Raw genomic sequence first — 26,928 nt, forward strand, 5'->3', positions numbered from 1 at the left:
CGTGCTCTGCTGTGCATATTTCACTAATTAATTTTTACTCACTGTTATGCCTTGACTGTTTATAAGCAATAAGGGTTACCATACCAGATGCCAGAACTGACTGGCACGGCGGCTGGCACACTGCTAGAAGAAGCCTGAGGGTCCATCAGTCTCAATTAGTCAGCCTTTAAATGCTGGCTCCTTGCTCCCCCCAGTGCCGCTGAGCAGTTCTTATTCCAAGGCAAAAATCCTCCACCTTCAGGCAAACAAATCAGGCGAGCAGGGGGCATTTCTATGCATGTTCCTGAAAATGCTTTCAGAACAGGTGGAAACAGGGATTTTACCTGCTGTGCGTTGATTTTTTTGTGTTGTGGTGAGGACTGTGGGGTGGGCTGTGGACTCCACAAAGTGGGTTGTGGAGGCTGTATGAACCTGGAAATCCAGAGTTTGATGTGGAAAGAAGGCAGAAAAAGTGGGATGCCAAAAAATAATAATAAAAAAGGCACAAAAGTCAGGTTAAGGTGTGTGCCATGTTGAGGACTGCAGTTGGATGGTGGACCCCCCAGAGTGGGCTGTGGAGTCTCTACAAACCTGTAAATCCATAGTTTGACGCATAGAGAAGGCAGGAGAAAGGGGACTCCGAAAAAAATAAAAATAAAAAAGGCACAAAAGCCAGGTTAAGGACGCCAGGGAGGGAAAAAAGCCGTCCCTGGGCAGCCCGGGGCTGGAATCAACGCGGGCATCCCCTCAGGCGGCGCCTCACCACAGCGCCCGCCAAGAGCCGCCGCGGCAGGGGGGCGACAACCCCACACGTCCCCGCCGCCCCCAGCCACCCGTGTCCCCCGTCCCGTGTCCCCGTGTCCCCTTGCCCCCCCCCTTCCCGTCCCTCACCGTCCTGCAGCAGCCGGCTGGGCCGCACGGGGGGGACGCGGAACTGCCTCGCCCGCCAGCCGGGCCGCGGCGGCCGCGCCACCTCGCGGTCCGACAGCCAGGTGACGGCCTCGTAGTTGTCGCCGCGGAGCAGCGCGGCCGCCTCGGCGCTGTGCACCGCCACCTCCTCGAAGTGCCGCAGCCCGCCCGAGTGGTCGAAGTGGACGTGGGTGGCCACGGCCAGCAGCGGCCGCGGGCCGGCGCCCTCCAGCAGCCCGGCGGCGCGCAGGTAGTCGGGCAGGCTGCGCAGCCCCAGCCCGGCGTCGATCACCACGTCGCGCTGCGAGCCCCGCACCAGCCAGATGTTGGCCCGGTTGCCCGACTCGTAGAAGCGCTCCTGGATCCAGAAGATGCCGCCGCCCAGGGGTTTGTGCGCAAACCACTCCAGCGCCGACATGGCGCCGGGCGCCGGGCGCCGGGAGCCGGGCGGAGCCGGGGCTGGGGGGGGGGGGGCGGGACCGCCCCACTGCGGCAGCGGCGGGAGGAGCGCGGCGGAGGGAGGGGGGGTGAGAGGGGGCACGGGGTGTGAGGGGGCTGGGAGTGTGTGAGGGGACCGGTGGGGATGAGGGGACAGGGATGGAGAGGGTGAGGGGTGCAGTGAGGAGACGGGGGGCGTGAGGGGACCGAGGGGTGTGTGTGAAGGGACCGGGGGTGTGAGGGGACCAGGGGACGTGAGGGGACCGCGGGGGATGAAGGGACAGGGGTGTGAGAGGTCTGAGGGATTGTGAGGGTACCAGGGGGCTTCAGTGGACAGGGAGGATGAGGGAACGGGGACAGGGATTTTGAGGGGATGGAGGAATGTGAGGGGACAAGGACCACGGGTGTGAGGGGACCGGGGGGATGAGGGGACAGGGATGGGGATAAGTGTGGGGACGGGAGTGTGAGGGGATGGGGGACACGAGGGGACCAGGGAGCGTGAGGGGACAGATGGGTGAGGGGATGGGGATGGGGGGCATGAGGGGACTGGAGGGATGAAGGGTAAGGGGGTGTGAGGGGACCGGGGGGGGATGAGGGGACAGGGGGCTGTGAGGGGACAAGGGGTGTGAGGGAACCGGGGGGGCGGGGGATGAAGGGACAGGGGGTGTGAGGGGACTGGGGATGTGTGAGGGGACCAGGGGGCGTCAGGGGATGTGGAGGATGAGGGGACAGACTGGGGGTGCGAGGGGATGGGGATAGGGTGGGTGCCCGGCAGCGTGAGGGGATGGGTGTGACTGGGCACAAGGTAAAGGGGAACCAAACGGGTATATTTTCACCTTGCAGGGGACCAAGGCTGTTGTGACAAGTGTTTGCACCCACACTGATACCTTCAGGGACATAAGGTAAAGCAAAGCCAAACAAAATCCCAGCATTTAAACTTCAGCCCTTTTTCCTTTACCTGCTCCCCCCCACCCCTCCACCCCTGTTTTTTTTTATTTTTTGCATCCTCCACTGGTTTTACCCTTCTCTGAAAGTCAGCAGGATGGGGAGTTTTGCTCAGAGGACAAGTTAACAGGGACTCATGCAGGTGCTTGGCCACTGCAGCAGGCACGAGGCCTCTGCAGGCCTCTGGCTGCCTGGGTGACATAACACAACACCACGGGCAGCTCCTGTGGCCAATATGTGGAACGTTGCACACTTAAACTGTGCTTTAGGTGGCCCTCACATCCTTCTGGTGCAATGGGATGGAAACTGTCCCTAGATAAGAAGATGCACCCAGGTGCTTGTCAGACATCGGTCATGGCTCTTGAGGTATAAAGCTGTCTTGGTAACTTTGTCAGGCTTAGTGGGTTAGTTGTAAAACACATGGTTTCCCATGTGATTTCTCCTTCTTGATCGCCTTATGATGTCAGTAGACAGAAACGTCTTAAACATTCAAAAAATTGTAAGTTTCAGCAAAACTTCTCACTTGGAACAGGGTTAGCTTTAAAGCTGGATACTTCTCATAAGACTTATTCACTATTTCAGGAAAATCGCAGAATTAGTTTTAAAGCTGAACTTAAAAAAGTGACCAATATATTGAATCCAAAAAATGTGCCTTTCCTTGATACCTGGACATCTCCCTCAACTCTTGTTTCGTTTTCTTCAGTCATTGGTTCCCTTTTCTCACACCTAGATAATTGCTCATGTTTGGGACTTTGCTGTATCTTTTACCTGTCTTCAGTTCTGTCAGGCTTACATCTTCTTTTTCATCTTGTTTTCAAATGACTTTGCTAATTTATTTTATTTTTGTATTTTCAGTTAATTAAATGCTCAGGCTTAGATTTTTCTTTGTTGTCTTTCTTAAAATGATTTATTTAGGACTTTATGATTATTTTTAGATAGTTTTCTGTGTTGCTGACTGACCTGGAAATGTATAAAGTGATTTTGTTTTATCCAAGCAGAGCTTATTCCTGTTGAAAATAATACGCGAGAACATACCTGTTTTTCACCGACATTTCATAGAAAGGCCATTTCTTGCTTTTGCAGGAATTGTAAAAAATCTTAAGTAGGCATTTCTTTGTTCCTAATCATCATTCTCTCCTGGGTTCCTTGTTGACTAGTTGGCATCTGTTTCTTGTTTCCCATTTGGACTTCTTGTCTCACCCTGACGCCTGCAGTAGGATGCCTTGGAACTATTTGGGTTGTTACAAGTAGAGCAGGATGGCAGGAACAAGCTTGATCATACCCAGCAGGTTGGTAAGCCATAGGTTAGCAGTGCAGTTTATGGTAAGCAGCACATGGGATTTCTGGGCCAGAAAAATGTTTCTCAGAGTTTGCTGTACCTGCCAGACCATGGGTCATACAGTTCTGCGATGGAGTGAGATGTGGCTGTAAATGTAGGCTTTTTTTTTTTTTTTTTACAGTCTTGCAGCAAATTACTGTACCTGCAGGCTATTTCTTTAATATACTTTGTGAAATAGTTTAAAGCAGCCTCCTTTTATCAACAGTTAGCTTGCAAATATGCTGAAGTGGAGCTGAGAGAAATCCTTTGATGCTTTTACCTTAAACCTCTTTGCTTTTGGCTCTTTTTCTGAACCCAAAGCTAGTTACAAAGATAAAGGAAGTACAAAAAAACAAAGGGACGAAGATGGCATGAGAGACAAACACAAACTATTTTTTGAGACACATTCAGGAAATGCAAAATGCCTTCATAGTAAGTTGATGATCCATGATCTTTTTTTTTTTTTTTTTTTTTTGCCTATCTTGTTTCATGTTTCTTCTGCTTTGTCAGCCCTGATTGAACTCAACTCAGTGGATCCAAGCTTTAGAAGAGGAAAGTATGAAATTCATAGTTTAGGAGGTAATTAGGTGATTTCAGGCATGCAGAGGTGGCTAGCAGAAATGAGGGAGAGGAGTTGGTTTGAAGCATGTACCAAATTTATAGTATGCAGAAGAACCTAAGTTGGACATTAAAGTCTCTGCCTATTTAGAATGATCTTTGAGAGTCGTTTTAAAATTACTGCAGTGTTTGGTATACATTGGGTTTTCACACAGCAGTTTTATAGGTAATACATTTCATACACATAACAAAAATAAATCTTTAAAAACCTGTAATCTTGTAATCTTTTCAGTAACTCCAGATGGCTGGGTCAGGTAGAGGAAGAGGACGTGCTGCGTTTACCTTCAACATTGAGGCCATTGGCTTTTCTAAAGGTGCATCTCTTCCCGACGTTGTGTGTAAGCCTCCCCCACCATTTCCTGTAAGTACAGCAGCTACCTTAGAACACGCTCTTACTGTTTGGGTAAAGTGTATTCACTTCCATAGTGATAATAGAATGAAGTATAAGAACAACCCGAAGCATTTTGGGTCAGTTTTGAAGTACTTAAATGTACTTTCATTTGTTGCCGTTATTGTTTTTATCGTTACTGCTTCCTGTCCCTTTGCTAACTGTGGTGTCCCATAGTTAACTGGATTGCTTGCAAGATGTTCATTCATTAAGGTCCTCAGCTTGATTTGGTTTTCTGGACATTACAGTAATGGAAACACTGAAGGTCTGAATTTGTTTGAAATAAAGTTATGCTAGCCTTGGAAGCTGTGAACGGATCTGGATTTATAAGTTTACTGTTGATGCGAACACAGAAAGATTCAGGATGAGTGTTGGGTGCCTCTGTAGCCAGAATGTGAAAATAACTTGAAAACAACCGAGAGATGTTCTATATAATTAAGGAAGTTGAGATTGGACATTTGGGTTGTGTTTAGGATGTATCTGAAAATTAAAGGGGAAGAAAGAGTAAATAATTTTCTTACTAGGCTGAGTTTTGCTACGCAGGCAAACTTGGGCAATTCTGAGGCTGAAAAGGAGTCTTGCAGTGTTGCAGTTCCATATGACAGAATTTCCCATTTATGTCAGGATTTGATCAAGGTGCATGAAATTTTTCTCAGTCCCACAAGTTACGGAACTTGTAAGTTTGGTGCTACTCTGAGATTCCCCTGAATAGTTATTTTGCCTATGGTTTTGATTTACTGAACCACATTACATATCCTCATAGTACACTATTTCCCTTACAATTCAAATTTTATGATTTCATTCATAGTAAGCCATCTACATTGTTCCTATTGTAAATGTCTGCTTGACAGCACTAAGAAACTGCATTCTGTATCAACTGTAGCTTCTGCAGTCAGCAGTGGATTTGCCTTGTAGTAGAATTGCTAGCCCCAGTATAACTAATGTATGCCACGGAGAATTTAAACACTTTTCTTCCACTCTGCCATTGAAAAATTGTGGCATAATTAGAACTGTTAAAAATTTCATGAATTATATTTAATGATTGGGCAGTGACTAAAAGCATGATATCACAGCTGTTGACTGACTGATGCTGAAATTATTTTAAGCAGTAAATTGTTGCTCTTACACATTTATTACAGGAGCTTTTTGTGTTCTTATGGATTTCCTGTAAATGCAATTAAAACCCAGTTAAGGTGCATCAGCATATCATCAGCATCATTGGAGATTTAAAATGTTGGCCATCTAGCAAATACAGCTGTAAATAGTAAACTCCTTTCATGATCTAGCTCTGGGACTTGTGACAGTGCTTTGTGCATTGCAACCTACCGCTCAGATACTGACTGTGCACCATGTGTCAGGTGATATGCAGCTACTACATACCAATTCCAGTTACTACACACAAAAATATCCAGTTACTACATACAAAAATATCCATTTACTACATACTAATTCCATCTTTGGCCCTAGTTTGCTGTATATTTAAAAAACTCTTTTTGCTTATTCATATTTCCAGTTTCAGGAGTCATAGTTCAAAAGCAAGCAAACAAAACACCAAGAAAAACTTAACAATTCATTTAAACTCAAGTGAAAGAAATGAGATGTGTGCTACCTGGTTGTGACATGACATTAGTCAAACTGTGTCAATGTTATTCAGAGTAATCATACTTAATGTAGGTGCAATACTGTTTTAGAAGAGGTTAAGACGTGGGCTACACTGACTGAAGCCACATTTTCTGATTAATTTAGATTGGCAAGAAAAAGCACTCTTGGGATTTAAGAACCCTGTGGGCTTAACATGGATGTGAATGGCTATTTCACAAGTTTAATGTATTTTTCCTTTATTGCTTGATACATTTTTACAGAAAGATACAGTGAAGTCATAAAAGGTATACATTTATTTGTATAATTATGCATGTCAGAATGCATTAAAGTATACTTGCAAAGGCGTATAATGCAGAGTTGTGCTCTTTCAGGACTAGATGTGTTTATTGTAGCTTTTTTTAGTGTTCCTGCATGTTTGATGGATATTAAGACATTATAAATAATAAACATAATTTGTACAGAGTACAGACAATAAGCCAGTGCCTCTGAAAACAGGAGAAGACGAAGATTACATGTTGGCCTTAAAACAAGATTTTAGAGGAACTATGAAAAAAATGCCATATTTTTTGGCAGTAGAAGAAGAACGTGAAGGTTTGTTTATGTGCTTTTCATTTTTTACTTATGTCTTCAGTATTTATTCTCTGGAGGATAATGTAGTGAAATGCATGTGTTGAAGATGTATCTAGTGCTGATAATGAGGAACAATAATTAGCCAGAGTAAGACAATAGGGATTTTTGCTGCTTTTACACTTACAGAAGTTGCAGATCACTCATGCAAGTGCTGTAACTGGAAAGCAACTGCTGTGTGAAAAAAAAAAAAAAGTGAGGTATTAAACATCTATTCTGTTTGATATGATGTAAGAAACATTATGACCAAGTATTTGCAATCTTTCCAGTTATATGTTAATGAAATAGGCATTTCTGTATGTTTAAAATACCCTAAAATTTTGCAGTGGAGCAGACAAATCTATAGTAAATGTTAGAGTTGAAATTCATCTGCCATTTTAGTTATGTAAAGACATACTTAAAATAAGTATTTTATTTAATAGCTGGATATTATAAAATGTGCTGTTCTAGAACATGATTTTTTTTCCCCTGAGTCCATTCAGGGAAGATTGGTAAGTATTACTGACAAGTCACCTGAAATACAAAGATTGAGATGAGAATAAGTGATTTACCAAGGTTTGCATCACTAGAGCTGGATTTGAAGCTAAAAGCTTGCTCTTACTGTATGTGACTTGAGAATGGCTTTTTCGTATATGTAATTAAACATTAACAGCCTTGTTATTGCTTGGTTAAAAAGAAATGCTCTGCGATACTGGACATGCAATCATACTTCGTTATACTCTTAAAATCCAAGCTTCTTGGTCAGAAAACTGAGCTAGTGGGAAGGAAGGAAAGGGGAGCAGGGAAGGAGCAGCTCAATGTCTGTTTACCTCACTGTGGCAGTATTTTAAACACAGAAGAGTCACAGGAGGTTATTACTGGGAGGAGTGCTTCTTTTCACTTGTGATTTTTGCCTGTTTCTGCCATCCTCCTGTAGGTGCTGGTGCTTTTTCTGAGTGCTATAAATGATAAGCACTATTACAGGAAGGTAGGAAGTAGAGCGTATCGAGAAATGCTGTTTGTGTCAGACCCAAGGTCTAGTCAGTGCAGTAGGCTGCCTCTAGCAAGCTTTATAAAAATGTTTAAGAAATCCAGTATAGCCAAACACCAGATAATCTTTCATGTTGCTATTGTGTGCTGATTCTGAATAATGAGAACTCACCTGAACTCTGAAACATGAGCTTTAATATCCATCCTGAACCCATCAAAGAATTTTCTGACTCTGGATATTCACGATAAAGATATACAATTACACAGTCTCATCCTCTCTGAAATGTGAGTACATTTAATTCATGGTGTACTGGTGAATTCCAGCTGTTTTTGAGACTGTGTGCAACTTTTATCTTTTGCTAGGCTTTCAGTACAGTACTGTGATTAATGCACCTTATTGATTGTCCAATTGTTCTTGTACTAAATCACTGTTTGAACCGGAGCAGCACACTCTGGTATGAGCATACAGCCTTCTCCCCCCTTTTTTTTAATTTGAACACAGATGTTCAGCCAGTCTCTGTGGTGTTTCAGTATTCCTTCAGAAACTCCTGGGAATTTCTGCTGCCCCTGAATTCCTACGGAGACTGAAGTAGTTTCAGGAGCCCTGGCTTCTCACAGCAGATACCGCTGATCATCTGATACTTGCTACCTATTTCTGTGGCAGGCATGAGCTCCTGGATCCCAGTCCCTCTTGAACTCTCAACAAGTGGCTCTCAAAAAGCAGATTATTTCTTCTGACCCACAGCTGGAGTAGGGCAATCACCAGGACACAGAAGGCAGCTGTAGCACAGTGCAGTGGTGTTGCCAGGTAAACGCTTGGTTATGAGGCAAGGAGAACAAGAGATCTGATCTTCATCTCTAGATCCATTTATGATTGTACAAGAATTCAAAATTACTCCTTCATCTCTTAAGTAAACAAATTTCACTATTTTGAGGTTCTTATCTCGCAGAAGCTTCCTGTGTCCTTGATCTTTGTCAGGCTTGAAATTTGCTATTTCTGTTTGAGGCACAAAAAAGGAAACTGCCATGCCTGAAAGCCTGTCTGAGTAATTTCCAAGGAAGCAGCTACTTCATGAGAACATTAGCTCTCTTTTCCAACTGTGCTTCACATGGTGGTTCTTACCTCAAAATCATCTTTGCTTCTGCATCTTTCTTTCTGAGGTGTGGTGGTCTCTCAGTATTGCTGGCTGTGCCTTACGTGTTGATGACTGTGCCCAGTCATCTTTCATGACTGTTTTTCCACAAAAAATGACATTTTCAGTAAAAAAAAAACAGGTATGCAGCTACTTGATGGAGTCAAGTCTTCAGCTACTCTCAGTGTCTCCCTGGGGATAAGTTGATAAATTGCTTTGAGTTCTACTGAACTTTTAGTTGCAGAAAAACACTTCAGTTTCAGGGTTTTAGTATGGTGCAATGGTTGTCTGCAGCTTAAACAGCTTGCTTTCATCTCATTATTTTTAACTGATCTTTTTGGTTTTCTTTTCTTTTGGTTTTCTTTTTTTTACAGCCCTTTTTTTCTTCTATTTCATCAAAACATCTGGTAGGAGTAAGAGAAAGGCAGTAGGGGGACTGTGGGCAGGAATTTCTTAGACTGGCTTTGCTACAAGAGCAAAAGGATTGTTTTAAACAGTCAGCACATCTGTGAGCCAAATGTCATTTGAAGTGTGAGAAGGGAAACATTTTAATTAGTTAGGACATAGCTATCTATCTTTTGTTCGTTATTCAGGTACATATCTAATACTACCTGGCAATTCTGATGCAGTAGTATACTGTACAGAAGAGATTTTCATCATTCATTTCAACACTTATTTTGAGCAAGTAGTAGGCATATTCCTTAAGTTCTCAATTTTCTTCACTTCCTAAGCTATGAATCATTCATATTTTTCCTGCAGGTATATCTGCTGCAGCTGGGTGACTGTCACCTTGGCAGTGGTTTGGAATTAATTCATTAACTGTGAGTAGCAAGAGTCAGTCAGATGTATTTTCTTACTGATGGCATCAGCAATTAATTCTTCACTAAAGGTCGTCAAGCTGAAATAAAACTACTAGTTTCTTTCCCTTCTGTTGCTGATAGTTTCCTACAGCATCTGTAAAGGCCACATAAATTAAATGCCCCTTGAGACAGTGCCATTCTAAACACGGTATTTTTGTTGCACAGTTTTAGGTAGGTCTTCTGTTTGCCCTTGCCACAACCAAGTTTAAAATTGAGTTTCATTTCTGCCATCTTCATTTTCTGACTGTTTTCCCTGGTGAGTATGTTAGAAGTCTTTGACTGTACAGGTCACAGTCCTTACTTTGATTTTTTTTTTGTGCAACATCCACAAAAATTATCCCTGTTTAAGTAATGAGTTATTACTGACATCAGAATCAATAATTTTTTGTTAAGTGGATTTTGCCGTTGGGCATGGTAAAGTGATAAGAAAAAATGGGACTGATTAAAAAATACTTAAGTTTTGGTACTGCTTTTGTCATGAAAGATTGTAGAAGACTTTTTTTGCAGTATAAATGCATGTACCTATACTGTATAACTATTGTATTATTTACAGTGCGTTTCTCAGTTTAGTTCTTGTGCCTGGAAAGAGGAAAAATGGACTAAAATGTTGCTGCTGTTTCAGAAACATTTCCTTGTTATACTGCAGAGGTTTGCCATTGCAAAAGTCCTGCAACTTGGTCATGGTCAGTCAGAGACACAGCCTTCTGAGAGCTGGGAGTTCTGGATGCTTTGGGGACAGTGGTGATAAATGTCACCGATTGGTGACACCAATTGACTGTGAAACTGTTGAAAGGAAGCGGAAGGGTTAGCATTCATCTAATGTTTCAGCCATGTTTACCTGAGTATATCTGCATGTTATCCTTTTATACACTTCAAGCATAGAAATATAAAATTTTATCTTTTTATTTTTTCCCCCAGTCATGGAAGGACGGAATGGTTGAGGCTGGCAGGGCCCTCAGGAGCTCATCTGGTCCCACCCCTGCTCCAGCAGGGCCACCCAGAGCAGGGTGCCCAGGCCTGTGTCCAGGCAGCTGTGGAAGATCCCCCAGGAGGAGACCCCACAGCCTCTGGGCAGCCTGTGCCAGTGCTCAGACACCCACACAGCACAAAAGTGCTGCCTGGTGCTCAGGGGGAACCTCCTTGCTCCAGTTTGTGCCCACTGACTCCTGTCCTGGCACTGGGCACCACTGACACGAGCCTGCCTCCGTCCTCTTTGCACCCTCCCTCAGAAATTTATAGGCATTGGTAAGACGTCCCGTGAGCCTTCTCTTCTTCAGGCTAACCAGTCCCAGCTCTCAGTATCTCCTCCTAGGAGAGGTGCTCCAGTCCCTTCATCATCTTGCTGGCCTTCCATTGTACTCTCTCCAGTATGTCTGCATTTCTCATGTGCTGGGGAGCCCAAAACTGAACTCAGCACTTCAGGTGCAGCCTCACCAGTGCTGAGAAGATGGGAAGGATCACCTCTTTACCTGATGGCAATACTTTACCTCATGCAGCCCAGGATGCCGTTAGACTTCTTGGCAGCAAGGGCACTTTGCTAACTCACGTTCAATTTGTTGTCCAGCAGGACCCCAGGTCCTTTTCTGCAGAGCTGCTTTCCAACTTGTCCCTGTGCCTGGGCTTGTTCCTCCACAGGGGCAGGACTCTGCACTTCTCCATTTTCAGATTTTTCTTGACAGAACATTTCTCCAGCCTGTCCAGTACAGAACAAAATAGAATATCCCGAGTTGGAAGGGATCCACAGGGATGAGGGAGTCCAACTTCTGGCTCCACACAAAAATTAAACCTGAGAGCGTTGTCCAAAAGCTTCTTGAACTCCAGCAGGCTCAGTTCCATGACCACATCCCTGGGCAGCCTGTCCCAGTGCCTGATCACCTCTGGGTGCAGAACCTTTCCCTAACACCCAGCCTGACCCTCCCCTGCCCCAGCTCCATGCCATTCCCTCGGGTCCTGCCGCTATCCCCAGAGAGCAGAGCTCAGAGCCTGCCCCTCCGCTCCCCTTGTGAGGGAGCTGTAGACCAAGTACCCCTGGATGGCATCACCACTCTCTGGTGTTTCTGCCACTCCTTCCAGTTCTTTGTCATCAGCAAACTCGCTGAGGATGCACACTACCCATCATCCAGATCATAATGACGATACTATCAGGACTGAAACCACTTTTGACCCTGGGGACCTCCAGCCAGACTTTGCACCTGATCATCACCCTCTGGTTCTGGCTGTTCAGCCAGGTTCTGATCTGCCTCACTGTCTGCCCTTCCAGCCTGTATATCAGCTTGATGGACAGGAGCAGCTTTCTCTTGACTGAAAGAAGATATTCAAGAAATGAAAACCAATATTCTTTTCCTGTTGTTGGGGAGGGAGGTGGGTATAAAATCCAGATTTTTCAAGTACTTGGCATATGATTAGTCCTGGGAAGTGCCATGACAACTGTTCAAAGTAGTGACATGAAACTGTTTTTAGGTGTTCAACAACAGCATGAGAAAGTGCTCTGTGTGGGAAAAGGAGGATATACTGTATGTTTAGTCACAGGAAAATACCAAAGAGAGTGTCTGGATTGCCTTTTTAATGAATTCAATAACTTTTTGTATCTTTCTCTACAGCAATTGAAAGGTACAGTAAAAAGTACCTGAGTAGGGAAAAGGAGCATGCAGCGTGGACCCCAGGTAATATCCGAGATTACCAAAGGCTAATTCTCTACTAACGTGTGCAATCATCCGATCTTCTTAAATGTTTGATTCATTATTTTAAAAGCAATATAAAGTATGCAAATCCTTACCAAGGCATGTATTCCCTCTTGAGGGTTATGCGCTTGTCATGTTTTCAGATCAAGGGGAAGTGTTTTGTCCAAAAAAAATACAAATCTGATTTTATTTTTTACTCTTTCAAAACAACAGCAAGAATGCAAGCTTGACCTCTGTCTAGCTTTCCCTCTTCCTTACTCCCCATGCAGATATCAGTTTTGAACTGGGAACAAACATAAATGTTACTAAAAACAAACAAACAAAAAAAACCCACAGTTTCTTTGTCACTGTTAAATGGGTTTTATGACATTAAACTTCCACAAAGGTACCAGTATAGGTCAATACTGCAAGCTTAATCATAGTGCATAAATTGGAGGCCATCTGGGCCACTGGAAGGGCTGAACTTTGTCTCATCTGAGCAGATACCAGTTTCCATTAACTGGGTGAAATGCTGGTCCTCACTGTACTTCCTCAACTTAAAGTACAGCTAAAATTCAGTAAAGTTGTTGGGTGCTAAAACAATTAGGCATACATGTAAACAAAATAGCAGGGGCCCCAGCCTTCCCAGGGTCGGTGGGAGGCGGGGGGATTACTGCAGTAAATCATTATTCACACGTATTAAAGCTATTTTCTCTGCAGATTGGAGAAGACTCCCAAGAGAGATGAAGCCAAGAAAAAAAATGAAAAAAGGTAGATTATATATTTTTAAAGAGCATTTAATACACACTAGTTGAGTGTAAGAAAACATGCTGGAGCTGGTTAGGGGAAAAAAATGGTAGAAATGTTAACTAGGCCTAATAAACAGGGCTTTTGGCAGTTATTTTCTAAATAATTTACTAGTCTGCCTGGCTTTTATGTTTTTTGCTTTATTTCTGTAGGATGTTTTAACTTAGAGGAAAAGATCTATCTTCCTTTGATGTTGATGTACTGTATTAACTTGCTAGCTGCCAATACGTAATATTGGAAGATTAAAAATATAAAAAAGTTTTTTGTTTTGGAATTTTGTGATCGCTCCCCCTTCTTCTATTCAATGAATAGCCAGCTGTTCATATTTTCTTCGTGTTTTCAGTTTCTCAGTTATATTGTTTATGATTTGGTTGAATTTTGCATTTTTTTAGGCGTTTCATATGTGATTTAATATAGGTTACTTTCTATTTTCCCTGGTTTTACTTTTTTTGTTTATTTTCAGCTTTCTTCTGCAGAATTGTGAACCAGATCCTTCAACAGAAGTTGGAGCTGGTATTGGTTGTTCTTAAAGGAAAAAAAACAAAAGCAAACAAACAAAAAAACTTCTTAAAAGTGTTTCCTCCTGTGCATGACTATTATTTTAAGTTCTCTGTAGAAGCCTGTTGCTCTGTTGATGTGAAACAACGCTTGGCCCCCTGTTTCTAGCTGTCTGTTAAATATAATTGTTTACTTTCTTGTTCTCTTTGTCCAAGTCCTTAATGTGTCATTTTTCAGTTCAAGGATAAAATAGAAAAAGAAAAGGGAATGTGCAGTAGTCATGGAGACTGGCTCAGCTGGATGCTTTGTTCCTTTTAAGAGCGTCACTGAGAAGCATGGTATTAAAGGTAGACTGCAAGATTCAACCACAAATTAACTACTTATTTGCAAAATCTCTCAAGAAGAAAACAGCACGTACCCATTTTCTTTCTTAAAAAAGAAGAAATTACATTGGCTTTTGTAAGCCTGCAGGCAACAAGTATCTCCCTGAGATTCCATAAAATTATAAATGCCAACCTACTGTTTCTTTGATACACTAATGTTCTGATTATCACAGAGAATTACTGATTAATGTGGTTTCTTTCAGCAGTCTTTTGTGCCTGTTTCTCTATTTGCTCTTAAAAAGTACATTTTCTTACAAAATTTTAATGACAAAGACCAGCTGACCATCCAAATTTGATTGGATAAAAAATCTGCTTTTTTTTTTTCTAAAAGCAAAAATCATATGATTTTAGTTTTTTTTTTTTTTTTTTTTTTTTTTTTTTGGGGGGGGGGGATATTGATGATATATATGGAGACCATACAAAAGTTGTAATACTTTTGTGTTGAGGTTTGTATGTAGCTGATGAGTGACACATTTGCCTGTCTGGTATGCATCTGTGGTTATTTTGAGGACAGACATGTTAGGTGACACTTTATAATCGAGTGGAACAAAGGTGAGGGAGTGCAGTGAATTTTATCTGCACTGATATGCAAACAAGTTTCCTACCTCATAGACTGTAGGAGTGGTTTTTGGATCACTGCACAGTTACACGTACAGGGCTGGCCCTACCTCCTGGTTTCCCTGAGTGTTTTAACCTAACACCTGACCACATGACTTTTACTGACATAACTTTAGGTAGAATTCCACATCTCATCCACACTTAGCCTGGGCTGTGGACCATGCGATCCTAGGTATCACCAATGTCTCCAAAAAAAAAAAACTCAAAATCAAAACAACAATAAAAAACAAAAGTAAGTTGACTGGCCTCAGCTCCTGTAGGCCAGCTATATGCATACATATTACATCAATTAGATGTATGCAGTTAAGCCAAATTACTGTAACAGGTGTTGCAAAAGATTAGATTGTATTCCATTGCACCTCAAAACAACGTGGATGTGAGGAGCTGTTTTGCTTGAAGTTCTACTGTCTGATAATGGGTCTGTGTTTCTAATACTATGATGAGCTCTGGAGACGCCCACCATGTAAGGAAAGATTTTGCATGTCTCTTTTGGCTTCCAGGCTGTTTATTCAATAGAAATTATCTCTAAAAGTCTGCAGGTGTTTGTGCAGATATGATCGTTTTGAATCACACTTGTTTTCCTTAAAAGCCTCCTTCATTCTGGATGTGTTTGCTTACAGAGAGAGTTCATATGTTATTACAGAACAGCTTGACTTCCCATAGCTGTGTGCAGTGCTTCTGTCACATAATCCCTTCCTAGGCAAAACACTGAAATGAACAGAATGATACTTATGACAAAATGCAGTCACTCTCTTTGCAGCTTCTACTGTTCTGCTTAAGTATTAGGCCACATAAAATATATCTCGCTTTGGGTTACTGTGCACTTCAGAAAGGCTATCCTCTCTTTCTATCAGTGCATATTAATTTCCTTTCTGGTACTGTGTAGTGTAAAAAAAGGGTTGCAACGAACATAAACTAGCTTGGCTGAAGCTACCTTGTCTATCAGAAGCTGTGTAGCTTCACCAGCATGGAACTTCACAAAGGCAGATTTACCCTACTGAGAAGAGCTCACATATTAGGTGTAGCCCTACAGTGTAAATTTTATGCGGTGGTGTGCCGTACAGCAGGAGAGCTGAAGGGCAGTTAAATCACGGAAACAGGACGTCTCTGCAGAGCTCTTTAACTCTGCTCAAATATTTCTCAGTTCGGAGCTCTTTGTTTCTCCTGGTCAAATTCCCCTCCTGGAACTGGGAGAGGTATTCCTAAGCTGAGAGTGCTGCAGTTCAGACAGCTCATACCTGGGTACATGGAATGCTATTTTTGACCTTTACTCCACAATATAATTAAGTAGTACAAGGCTGAATTTTAGGGAGTAACTTGATAAAGATTGTGTTAATGTAAGAGCCATCTCTGGTCCACGAGCCATTTCACTGCAGTAACCACATTACTGTGATGTAACTCATATACTCTCCTGTCTGCCTTTTTTTTTATGTATCTATCTGAAGAGCACTGCTGTCATTACTGCGTAGTAACAGTAATTTGTTTTTATCTTTTCAGTTGATGAAAAATAACAACATGGATTTTTTTTTTCTAGTTTCTTAATATAGTGTATGTAGGTGAAAAGTATTTTGCAAAACTGAATGCCATAGTTTGGCCAAACCTTTGGTCAAATACCTGTTTAAAGAGAATTTGAAACTGGCCCCAAACACATCACGTAGATAAATAAGGCCACTACACCTCTATAAGTGATGTAGCTCAAAGTCTAAGATAATTTTAATACAGAGAATATGGGGTTTCCATGGCAGTTCCTATTCTCAAGATACATGCTCTTATGAGCAAATAAAAAAATTACTGTTCTTTTATATCCAAACGAATAATAGTAATATATTTTATTTCAGCAGGTGCGAAACCAAGAAAGGCAAACAGTTCTGACCCTAAAAGTAATCTGGATGTGTTGAAAAAAATTGAGGTAAGATGTGCTTAATCTTGCTAAGTTGTACAACACAATTGCTGAAGGAAAACAAATTCTTTGTTATGGCTCTTGGTACTAAATGGAATAAGCACAGCGGCATTTTTCTGGCCTTGTCTTGTTACGCTGACTGACAGCTGTTCTGCAGTATGGTTGCACACGGAAGGGGGTAAGGATAAAGCTGGGCTGTGGAGAAACTGCTTTTTTGTTGCTTCTGTTTGACTCTGAACACATTGTCCAGTTGTTCTTCATGTTCTTCTCCACTAGCTATGTATACGAACTGTGAACAATAGAGCTACTATTACAGCTTGGTGAAGCAGGAATTGGTGCCAGAGCTTTTAAATTATTGCTGTTTAACCACTCTGCTGCTGTTTGAAATAAACCTATTAATAAGTTGAGAGGGAAGAAACATAGATAAGGGAGAATTTAGGAGGAAAGTGAACATGATTTTGGTGTTGATTACACACCATGTGGAAATGGGAAGCTGAAAGGTGAAATAGTTGTTTGGTGCCTATACGTTATGGCATGTGATATTATTTTGTCAGGTGTGACACAGCATTCTACTGTGAATTATTCCAAGAGTGGATGCCAAAGGGAAAAAATCATCATCTCAATTTATTACAGAAAACATACCTTTTTTAGAATGGAAGTCTGATGGCCTATACTTGATAAAACAAGTCTGTATGAAGTTCTGGCACTTCATGTTTTCTTTAGTTATTGTCAAAAAAATAGTTGTGCAATGTTGTTATGCTAGTCATCTCGCTGTTAACTGCAGTGTAACACTTTGGTAGCGTGGAGGGTATGCTGTTGCCTTAACATGGGATTACCACATCAACGAAATTGTGTTCTGACAGGAGTTGGAAAAGAAGGATGATGAAGAAGAGAAATCTGAAGATGAGAAAGACAAAACAAAAGACAAAGAAGGTGAAGACGATGATGAAGCAGAAGAACCAGAGGAATACGATGAAGAGGAGCACGAAGAGGTGCTTTTTTTAGTTTTCTATTTACACCAAGTCAGATTGCAGTCATTGAGTTGTGTGTTGGCTGTGAGCCAAATGTCCCTAGCCTCTCTGAAGCAGAGTTAGAGTTGTAGTGAAAGGCACTATTAATTTTCTTTGTTGCAATACATTGTGCTGTAGTTAAGTATTTCAGGTTTGATACTCTGAAAGAGCTCCGAAATAAGAGGTTGCAAAGAGGAATGTGTCCTGCCCCAAGCAATACGTAACATTATTAATTTTTTCACCAAAATAGGGCACAAAATTTACATTGAAAAACCATGCCTCTTCTTTCATAGATACTGAAACTTAAATACATTTTTTTTTTCCACAAGACATAAGGAAAAACATGTTAATGTTTCAAAATTTCTGTGCTCAACTAGTTGAAAACACATTTTTTTAAAAAATTGTCCCTGTCACAAGCATAGCAACAGTATTTTGATCTGCACTTTTTTTTTTTTTTTTTTTTAGGAAAATGACTACATTTCTTCATATTTTGAAGATGGAGATGACTTTGGTGCTGGCAGTGATGACAATATGGATGAAGCAACGTACTAGCTATTGTTGCTAGGTGGTATACTGTTCAAGCCTTACACTACTTGAAATATAAACCTGGAGGTAGGCTGGGTATCACTGACAGAACTAATGCATTATCTCCGTTGGGTTTAGGTATACTCTCCAAAAAAATACTGGACAACTTTATTTTAATTGTACTATGCTGTGAAATGGGATCCTGGATCCCACATCTTTTTCTTTTGCCATGTTTTGCAGACATGCACCTTTTTAAGGTTCTCTGGAATGTTCACTGATGGAGCAAGCTAGATGCCATTGTACTGCCTCTGCACAAACAAAGAATGTATGCATTTTAATTGAATTGTGCCTAAGCATTTGCACTAGTCAGTTCCATGCTTTAGCTGTTAAATCTTGAAAACAAGTGAAATTCTTGATAACTGGAGCAAAGCAAAGATAGGACCTTTATGGGAATAAGCTGCTTATATTTAGCAGCAGACTTCTTTGAAGGAATTTATGTAACTTCTGAATTCAGGTGACTGAAAATAATTGACCACTAAGCACTTTAATATAAACTGACTTGAAATACGGACTAACAAGGTAATGAGAGTATTTTGAAGAGCCGTTACGCTAGTCAGCAGAACTCTTACCTTTATTGAAAAGGGACAGTAATATTTAACCGTGTTACATTGCCTTTATGCATCAGCATTAAGTAATAATTAAAGGTAATTTAGCAAGAATGGCAGAAATTAAGATTCAGAAATGTGAATCATAATTTTCATCTTTGTCATACAGATTGAAGTGACAAGAATTTTAGTCCTTTGCCTTCATTTCTCTGCCTATTTAGGCAAAACTAACTTTTCTACCTCACAGAGCTGTTAAGTGAGATGGCAGATCTATGTAACTGCTAAAGCATTTACTTGCTTTCCTACAAAACTGAGACAAGCTTTACAGACAGCAAAATCAATAAAAAGACAAAAATGTAGGAAAGGAAAGTGGTGAAATATTTTGATGCATGAGGTTTTAATTAGGAAAACATGAGTGCTGAGAATAGCAAAGCTAGAATGCTTGGAAACACGTATCTTATTTTAGAGCCAGACAAAATGTAGATTTATTCCTGAGATTAGAAAGCAAAGGAACACAATGACAGCGTATTGACAATGACTGTGTCCTTTTGTCTTTTGATGATATGAAATACTATTTATCAGTGTTATTGATCAGGTTATTACGTTCTGTTCCTGGTAACTTAGTGCTAATGACTATCAGGGTTAATGAAAGAACAGTTAAGACAAAACCAATTCTTTTATCAGAAGAGCTTTCCTTGGAAGTTTGGCGTTTTGTCAAGCAGTGCTTTGTCTCACTGCTGACTAGAAAATAGTACACCATTATTCTATGGATCATTCTGTGCAATAAGGTACAGCTTAAGGTATAGCTTTCAAGTGTTCTGATAAGTTTCATATCCATTCTAAAGGAAATGAAACTAAAATTCAACATGTCACACCTCAGAGGTATACTTGTGTTTTGAAGCCTGTACAAATAGTGTTTAATAAACGTTCTGCTGTATTGCACAGAAAGTGCATTCTGTTGTCTTTTTTTTTTTGACAACATAGATGCTAGCAGTTGTTTATTGAACAGTTGGGCCTGTTTCTTTGATGTGACATAAACTCTTCATCATCTTTAAAAGGTGAACTATGGTTACCTGTCCTACAGAGGGAACCACACAAGTCTCAGGATAGATCTTTTAAGACCAACTGAACAATGGCAGATAAGGCCAAAGCTGAAGAGCAGCCAGAGTTCTAGGATTCACCTCTGAAATGAAACGGTAAAGAGACAAAACACCAACATAGGAAAACAGGTGTTTCTAACTGCTGAGAATTTATTGCAACACCATAATGCTGATAAAACTCAGGCTGTCCATTGGGTCTCAGCAAACTTTGGATTTGGGTAGATTTAAATTCAAATTCTGTCTTAACAGCACAGCAGAAAAATACTGATATGTTGTACAAGAAGGCAAGGCACTGCTTTTAGCTTCCAGTGTGCAGGGAGCTTGCCAGCTAAAAGCTTCGCTAGGAACTACCTGTCTAGCCAAGGCCAGTGGCTGTTTGGTGCTCAGCTGCTTACCAGTGCTAACCTGTGGCCACAACCTTGATTTTTCATGCCGATTATTTTAATGCTCATTTCAGAAAACTAACAAGTTCTCGGAACTTTATACAGAAGAGTTCCAAGTTACACAAGACAGGCACAGGACAAACATTTAAGTTACCAGTTATACTGCACCAGACGTGAATGCTACAGGCAGCTTCTGCCAACAAAGTTAACTTGTTGGCCAAAGAGTAATTTAGATCACACAGAGAAACTAGCCAAAACAAATACGAGCAGTGGCCTCCTATAACAAATGCAAAATATAGAGAGTTAAGAATACACTGTATGTACCACTTTCACTGCAGTCTAAAATAAAATCTTTATTTTATGCATATTACTTATGTTCTTCTAGAAGTAGAGGAGCAAAAGTATTTTAAATAAAACTTGCATCCTCACTCAGGATTATTTCACAAAGTTATGGTTTGAACCTTTATAAAACAGTTATACAAAGATTATTTCTGACAACATATTCCAAAATATAGCGGATTTAAAGCATTTAAAATTTCACATGATCCAACAGTGCAATATGCACTTATATTTAAAACCAACTTCCAGACCAACAATGTGTTGTAATATGATTTACCATTCAGTTACTTTCATTTTCAAGTCAATTTCTAAAAGTCTGGTTTTACAATTAATTTACTATATCAGTTTTTAGTTCCATACAGAGCAGTTACCTAGTTTATTCAGAACTAATAGACGAAGACACATTGCCAGTAACACGTACTTTGGAAAAAACAGTATAAATCCCCATATCCTGCAAATAGAAAAGCCAGCTGATGCTTGTAGATTCCTACTGCCTGAAGTCCCATGATCTTGGAAAGAGACTTACTGTGTTTTCTCATAATGTTAATGTTCTACTTTAAAAATATGCTATGTGAAATATGCTACGTAACAGTAAAAACATGCCAGGCTCTTGGTCAGAGTATAGTATTTTTCAGCAAAACTTTCCTTTTTTTTTTTTCCTAATCAATGTTTACTATCACACCTTTAGCAACTGCGTGACAAAGCCACAGGCCTTAAAACACCGTAAAAAGCCCAAAGAAGCCTGAGACATTAAAGAACCATTTGGCTCTAACACCACCAACAAAAGGATCTCTTCTCTTAAATATAAACAGCAGAGACCTTTCTGACCACATTAAACCACAATTGAAATTAAGTTCACTTCAGACGTGATGGCAATTTAATACCAGCCTGTTAACGTATGGATAGTAACTTAGGCTTATGTTGTGTATCACACTAGTTAATCTCTTGTTCTTCAACAATTTCCTAAGAAATGAAAGGATAAAGTTCCATAAACGGAGAGGGAATGATAGAGGAAGAGACAAACCAACAAATAAGCTAACAGAAAAATTGACCCATTATGTACCAGGTCCCAGGCTTGGCAGAACACTGGCTAATTTGTCTTGATGTGCTAAAGTTCTGTTGTACAGACAAGAGCAAACCACCTCTTCCTAAAGTTGGCTTGCTTTTAAACTTCCAGCCATAGAAGGTACATCACACTTGCCACCATAAATTATTTTGCAACTCAACTTTCCGCACAGCCTTACCCTGAACTGGCACTTGAACATTCATGCTTGTGTTATTACCGTATTGTTTTCATGGAAAGAAAATTTAAAAAGATCTTTGAAAACAAGCGGCACACGAGACACAAACTTCACACTCACTTAGAATGCCTCTTCTCATGTGGAAACAATGAGTAGCCACACTGTCTCCAGAGATACTACTGTGGTTGAAGTGTTCCACAACCACTAGCCACAGTTCACAGGTCCAACCATGCATTCCCTTCAAGCTTTAGGCTATTTCAATCTACACTGAAAGTAAACCAATTCACGTTCATGCCCTTAGCATGCCAGTGAATATTTGCCCCATAGTGGCAGAAGCCTTTACTTTCAAAATTCAAGTTGATAAAGCACTTTTGAATACTTCCTATAGGTAAAAAAAAAAGTTGCTTTATCAGTTTTTTTTCCCCCCACACACTGCATATACTTGATCAAGACACTCAAAAGAGAGCTTTTAATAGTGTTTAAATCAAAAAGATAGTGATATTTTCCATTTCTAAGTCTTATGAAAGTCAGTTAGCTTCAGCTTTAGTAACAAGTATTACTTAAACAGCACAATAGAAACCTTATTCCACAAGGCAAATAGAACAAAAAATTATAAGTAACATTTCATTTTTTATTTTATAATATTCAGAGCACACCAGTACCTCTTTACTTCTTTCTGTAGAAGTCTTTTTTTTTAAAAAGAAAAGTTTTTCTCCTGTAGCATTTTCACGTAGGGAAGAAAAGAAGGGAAAAACATGTTTGTCCATGACATCAAGTGAAACAGTAAAGAACAGAGTGGTTGAAGAATATCAGCGAAAGAACAGTTTGAAGCTATGGCTGGTCTATTCTGCTGCAGCGCTAGGCTTCTTCCTAGCATAGCAACCTCTGAACCTCATCTGAAGTTTTGCATGAAATTTCAGGAAAAAGTTGGCGTTTAAGGAACCCCAAACAGTTCAATAGCTGCTGTCTGAAGAATTAGCTGCTCTTGAACTGCGACGTACTGGAGGAAGAAAAAGACATAACCATAAAATAAAGACTAATGAAGCAGTCACAGCAAGGTGTCACACATCTTCACTTGTTTCTTCTCACATACAGCTGACCAGAAGAGAATTGCAGTCCAGCCAAGTCAGCTTGCAGTAGAAGGATACCATGGAGAAGGATGTGAAATTTCAAACAAAAGACTTTCTCAACTGGACTGTGTTGAAGGACAGTATGACGTACATAGGAACCAAGTTATCCTCCTACCTATACTGAAAACTACTAAAGAATGGGTAGACCACAGGCACAAAATTTGAAGACTCCAGCTTAAGTATTAGCTACTGCCTCTTTCATAGACATCTAAGAAGAAGAGGACTTTATAGTGGCAGTTAATTATGGAATGACTGAGTTTTAAAAATTCTGTAAGAAAAATAAAATTATAAGAATGTAGTCTTATCTGGTAACTGTAAACTTGATATTAAAATGTCAAATGTACTATGCACTCTATAAATACTTTAAGATATTTAAAAGATAGATATCCCCAAATGCCCATCTTAGGGCTGCAAAATGTACAGTGAGATTCCTTATGTGTTAGCTCTAACTACCTTTTTCACCTCGTCATTTATTAGACAACACACCTATCAAAAAAAGTGCAAAGCTTCAGAGACAATTTCGTATCTTAATTTATATTCCAATCGTGCATCAAAATCTTCTGCCTGAAGCACATTAACGGGCTTACATGATCCACGGAAATATCCGTGTGCTGGAACACTGCCCATAAAGGTAAATCATTAAGTATTTCTCTGTAAATATTTCATCTGTGTTACAGATGCATTTTGCATTCTGTGGTTTCGTCTTCGTCTAACGCTATGTTATGTGTCTATGAATGACAGTTGCCTGGGGTTTTCGGTTGTAAGGCTGAAGGTCTCCTTGATTATCAACATTTATAATATTCGCTGGATTCATTCCATTTTCTATTTGTTTCTGATGTGAAGCTGCTGTGACAAAGGAATGGGCAGATTCCATTGTAGAATGGTGACTGACATCTGCTTTCACTAAAACTTCATAATATAGGAGATAAAAAACTGGAGTTATTATGCCAATGATCAACATAATCACTACAGCTGTCCACCACCCGATGCCCCAATCCGCTCCATAGTAAGGATCCTTGGATTTTTTAGTTTTACCATCAGTTTCAAAACAGACCTGTTGGGCTGCTAAGGCAGAAACAACTTCATTAAGGTTCTCTCTCTTCGTATCATTGCACTTCACAATCTCTTCTATATCTCGATCCACTTCTTTTAAGAAGTTGCCAGCAGTCTCATTAGCAGAGAATTTGTCAGAAGGTGATGTTTCCAGCACTTCTGGGGAACAGTGAGCTGGCCGAAGGACTGGCCTTCCTTTTGGAGAGGCATGTGTCTCGGTCAGTACACTGAACTTTTTCACAGGGATTTTGATAGACCTCAAGGCAAAAAAATCTTGATCGTTGATAAGATTATTAACTCTCTTGATATCTGCAACCTAAAAATAAAAACAACAGTTTACATGTAAATAAGTTTAAAAGATCCATTAACCTGAAACTGTTAAAAGTTCTAAATTCTTGAGAAACCAAATTCTCCACTTACAAAAGAAAGGGATAACTGATACCTGTTTGAACAGGCTGAAGTAGGAAGAGGTTAAAAAGCAAACCTGAACAACGATAAGCAAGAAAGTATTACAAGCTAACAAACCCCCATGCTTCAGATGATGACTGAAAGTCAGGTACAGACAGTCACTTAAAATATATTAACCCATCATTGGCAACTATCTCTGCCAAATGAATGGGACTTCACCCCAGTGTTCTGCAAATGAAATAAATGGCTGTGAGTTCCTAATTAAATTCAAAACTTCTGGAGTAAAGATTACAAATTACAAGCTTCCAATTCATCTAGCCACAGCTCTGTTTTGGAGATGATTCCTGCTTTTGAGTCCTCAGGTAGAAACAAAACATAACTTAACACACTATAATCTTCCTTCATTTATAAATATTTATAAATAAAATTCCCTCAAAGTCAGCTCTCCCCTTTGCCTATTCTACCTCAAAACAAATTTAGTTTTGCTCTTAAGGGGTTCAGATCTTCACTCTCATAGGAAATACTCTGTAAGGGTTTAACTGCCCTTGGAGAATGAGCAGCTTCATTTTGGTACAGTAACTGCTTCAATGTGGAAGGCACAGCCACAAACCTCACCATAACTAAGTACTTGGAAGTCAATACTTTCTTGCCACACCTGGGAAGAACACAGAAATTGTGCCTGTTAAAGATATACAGTACCAGAGTTCAGATGCTTCTTATCCTCACTGGGATGACATCTACATCAGAAAAAAATCAAGGTGGATAAGAGTAAGGTCTGAAACCTTTTTCCTTCTAACTGCTGCACATAAAACACAGATTTGGCCAGAAAAAGTTCAAACAATCAATGCCTACTGCCTCCACTAACCTCATAACATGAAAGTGTTATTTATTAACTATACCACACTAAGTCAGAGTAGGATGAAGGACTGCAAAATGCAGCATTTACCCCAGTGATCAGCACAAATTATGCTTTCTGCCTAAAGCCCCGAACCTCTCTCACATTACCCCTAAGTGCCCAAGAAAGCGCAGATCAGTTATCAGGTCTGAGCACCACAAGTGCACTTGAAGGGAACACCTTGGGACTAGAGGGAACGGGCTCAAGTTGTGCCAGGGGAGATTCAGGTTGGAAATTATGAGAAATTTCTTCTCAAAAAGTGCAGTCAGGCATTGGGACGGGTTGTCCAGGGAGGTGGTGGCATCACCATCCCTGGGGGTGTCCAAGGAAAGGTTGGACGTGGTGCCTGGGGACATGGTTTAGTGGGTGACAGTGGTGGTAGGGGGATGGTTGGACCATATGGTCTGGGAGGGCTTCTCCAACCTTAATGGTCTCAACAGATTTCCCCATGCTACAGCACACTCACAGCAATAAATATGTGGGCAATTTAGCTCTAAGAAAACTTGAAAAGCTTCAAGGAAAACTATACTTTTTTATTACTTTTTTCTCTCCTTAACGGGATTAAGGCTTCACACGAGCACTTCAAGTGGTTCAGCAACACCTCTGTCACAGCCAGCAGAAGCGACCACCTGTGCTATGCACTACGCCAACTTTCCCTGTACAGTGTGAAAATGCCATAAGAGCAAAACCATGCATTTTTACCGAAAAGCCTACAGAATTCAGAATCGCGGCGTCCTCTGTGGAGCCCAGACATGCCCAACACCCTCTGGGCTTTATTTCTCGGCTGCCCAAGGGCAGGGCGCTTCGCACCCCGGCCGGCACTCACCGAGCAGCAGAACTGCAGCGCGATGGCGTTCAGCGTGTCCCCTTCCTGGATGTCCCTCGTCAGCAGGACGATGTCATCCGGCCGGTCCCTCGAGGCGCTCCGCCGCACCTTCTCCCGGCCCCGCGGCCGCAGCTCGAAGGCCTCGGCCTCCTCCTCCGGGCCCTCGCCCTCCGCCGCCACCGGGTGCGGGTAGGGGTGGTGGTGGTGGTGGTGGCCGCCGCCGCCGGGGGGCTGCGACACGGCCAGGGGCTGCGTGGCTCTGCCGGCCATGCCCGCCGCTCCGCACCAGCCTCCCCGCGGGGCCAGGCCCGGGCCGGCCCGGCCCCGCCGCCCGCACCGCCCCGGAAGGGGCAGGCCGCCATCCGGCGCTAGGGGGCTGGGATCTGTCCTCCATTTTATAGCCGTACGTCCTGCCCCCTTACGCGGACACGCGGACACACGGACAGGAGAGGCGCCGTGCGCGGCCCTGAGGGGCGGGGTGACAACATGTCGTAGGGGTGACAGTATCCTAGGGTTTGCAACAGGGTCCTAGGGATAACAGGATCCTGTGGGTAACAACAGGATCTTAGGGATAACAGGATGCTAGGGATAACAACCGGATCCTATGGGTGACAGGATCCTGTGGAAAACATCAGGATCCTAGGGATATCAGGATCATAGGGATAACAAAAGGATCCTATGGATAACAGGATCCAACGGTAACAACAGGATCCTAGGGTTAACAACAGGATTTGAGGGATAATAACAGGATCCTAGGGTAA

At 41.5% G+C, this 26,928-nt stretch overlaps 3 protein-coding genes across 13 annotated transcripts in view; 1 reads left to right on the forward strand and 2 right to left on the reverse strand.

Moving 5' to 3' along the window:
- Positions 1-1,337, reverse strand: part of MBLAC2 (metallo-beta-lactamase domain containing 2) — a 13,305-nt gene extending 11,968 nt beyond the window's left edge. For all 7 annotated transcript variants that reach the window (XR_004781197.2, XR_007709264.1, XR_007709263.1 and 4 more), the window contains exon 1: positions 871-1,337. Coding sequence is in view for 3 of the 7 variants with exons in the window: in XM_050716251.1 (XP_050572208.1) it covers positions 871-1,306 (436 nt within the window). In the remaining 4 variants the exon portion in view is untranslated. The remainder of the gene's footprint in view (positions 1-870) is intronic.
- On the forward strand, positions 1,132-20,453 carry POLR3G (RNA polymerase III subunit G). 3 transcript variants are annotated; one of them, XM_035563181.2, is made up of 9 exons: positions 1,132-1,275; positions 2,170-2,228; positions 4,440-4,568; positions 6,659-6,788; positions 12,387-12,449; positions 13,167-13,217; positions 16,591-16,661; positions 17,516-17,644; positions 18,128-20,453. In XM_035563181.2, exons 3-9 carry the CDS (start codon positions 4,449-4,451, stop codon positions 18,212-18,214), a joined length of 651 nt encoding a protein of 216 aa, XP_035419074.1. In that variant the 5' UTR covers positions 1,132-1,275; positions 2,170-2,228; positions 4,440-4,448; the 3' UTR covers positions 18,215-20,453. The 3 variants fall into 3 exon arrangements, with proteins under 3 accessions (XP_035419074.1, XP_035419078.1, XP_035419079.1); XM_035563185.2 differs by having other exon boundaries at positions 16,594-16,661; XM_035563186.2 differs by lacking the exons at positions 16,591-16,661; positions 17,516-17,644; positions 18,128-20,453 and adding an exon at positions 13,717-13,951.
- On the reverse strand, positions 9,235-26,504 carry LYSMD3 (LysM domain containing 3). Of its 3 annotated transcripts, none has more exons than XM_035563177.2 (3): positions 26,168-26,504; positions 24,040-24,354; positions 9,235-11,479 (listed from the first exon to the last, which is right to left on the reverse strand). In XM_035563177.2, the coding sequence occupies exons 1-3, from the start codon at positions 26,435-26,437 to the stop codon at positions 11,324-11,326; spliced, it is 741 nt and encodes a 246-aa protein (XP_035419070.1). In that variant the 5' UTR covers positions 26,438-26,504; the 3' UTR covers positions 9,235-11,323. The 3 variants fall into 3 exon arrangements, with proteins under 3 accessions (XP_035419070.1, XP_035419071.1, XP_035419069.1); XM_035563178.2 differs by lacking the exon at positions 9,235-11,479 and adding an exon at positions 20,609-22,855; XM_035563176.2 differs by lacking the exon at positions 9,235-11,479 and having other exon boundaries at positions 20,609-24,354.
- Positions 26,505-26,928: the final 424 nt, after the last annotated feature.

This window comes from Cygnus atratus, chromosome Z, assembly GCF_013377495.2.
Source record: "Cygnus atratus isolate AKBS03 ecotype Queensland, Australia chromosome Z, CAtr_DNAZoo_HiC_assembly, whole genome shotgun sequence".
NCBI lineage: Eukaryota > Metazoa > Chordata > Aves > Anseriformes > Anatidae > Cygnus > Cygnus atratus.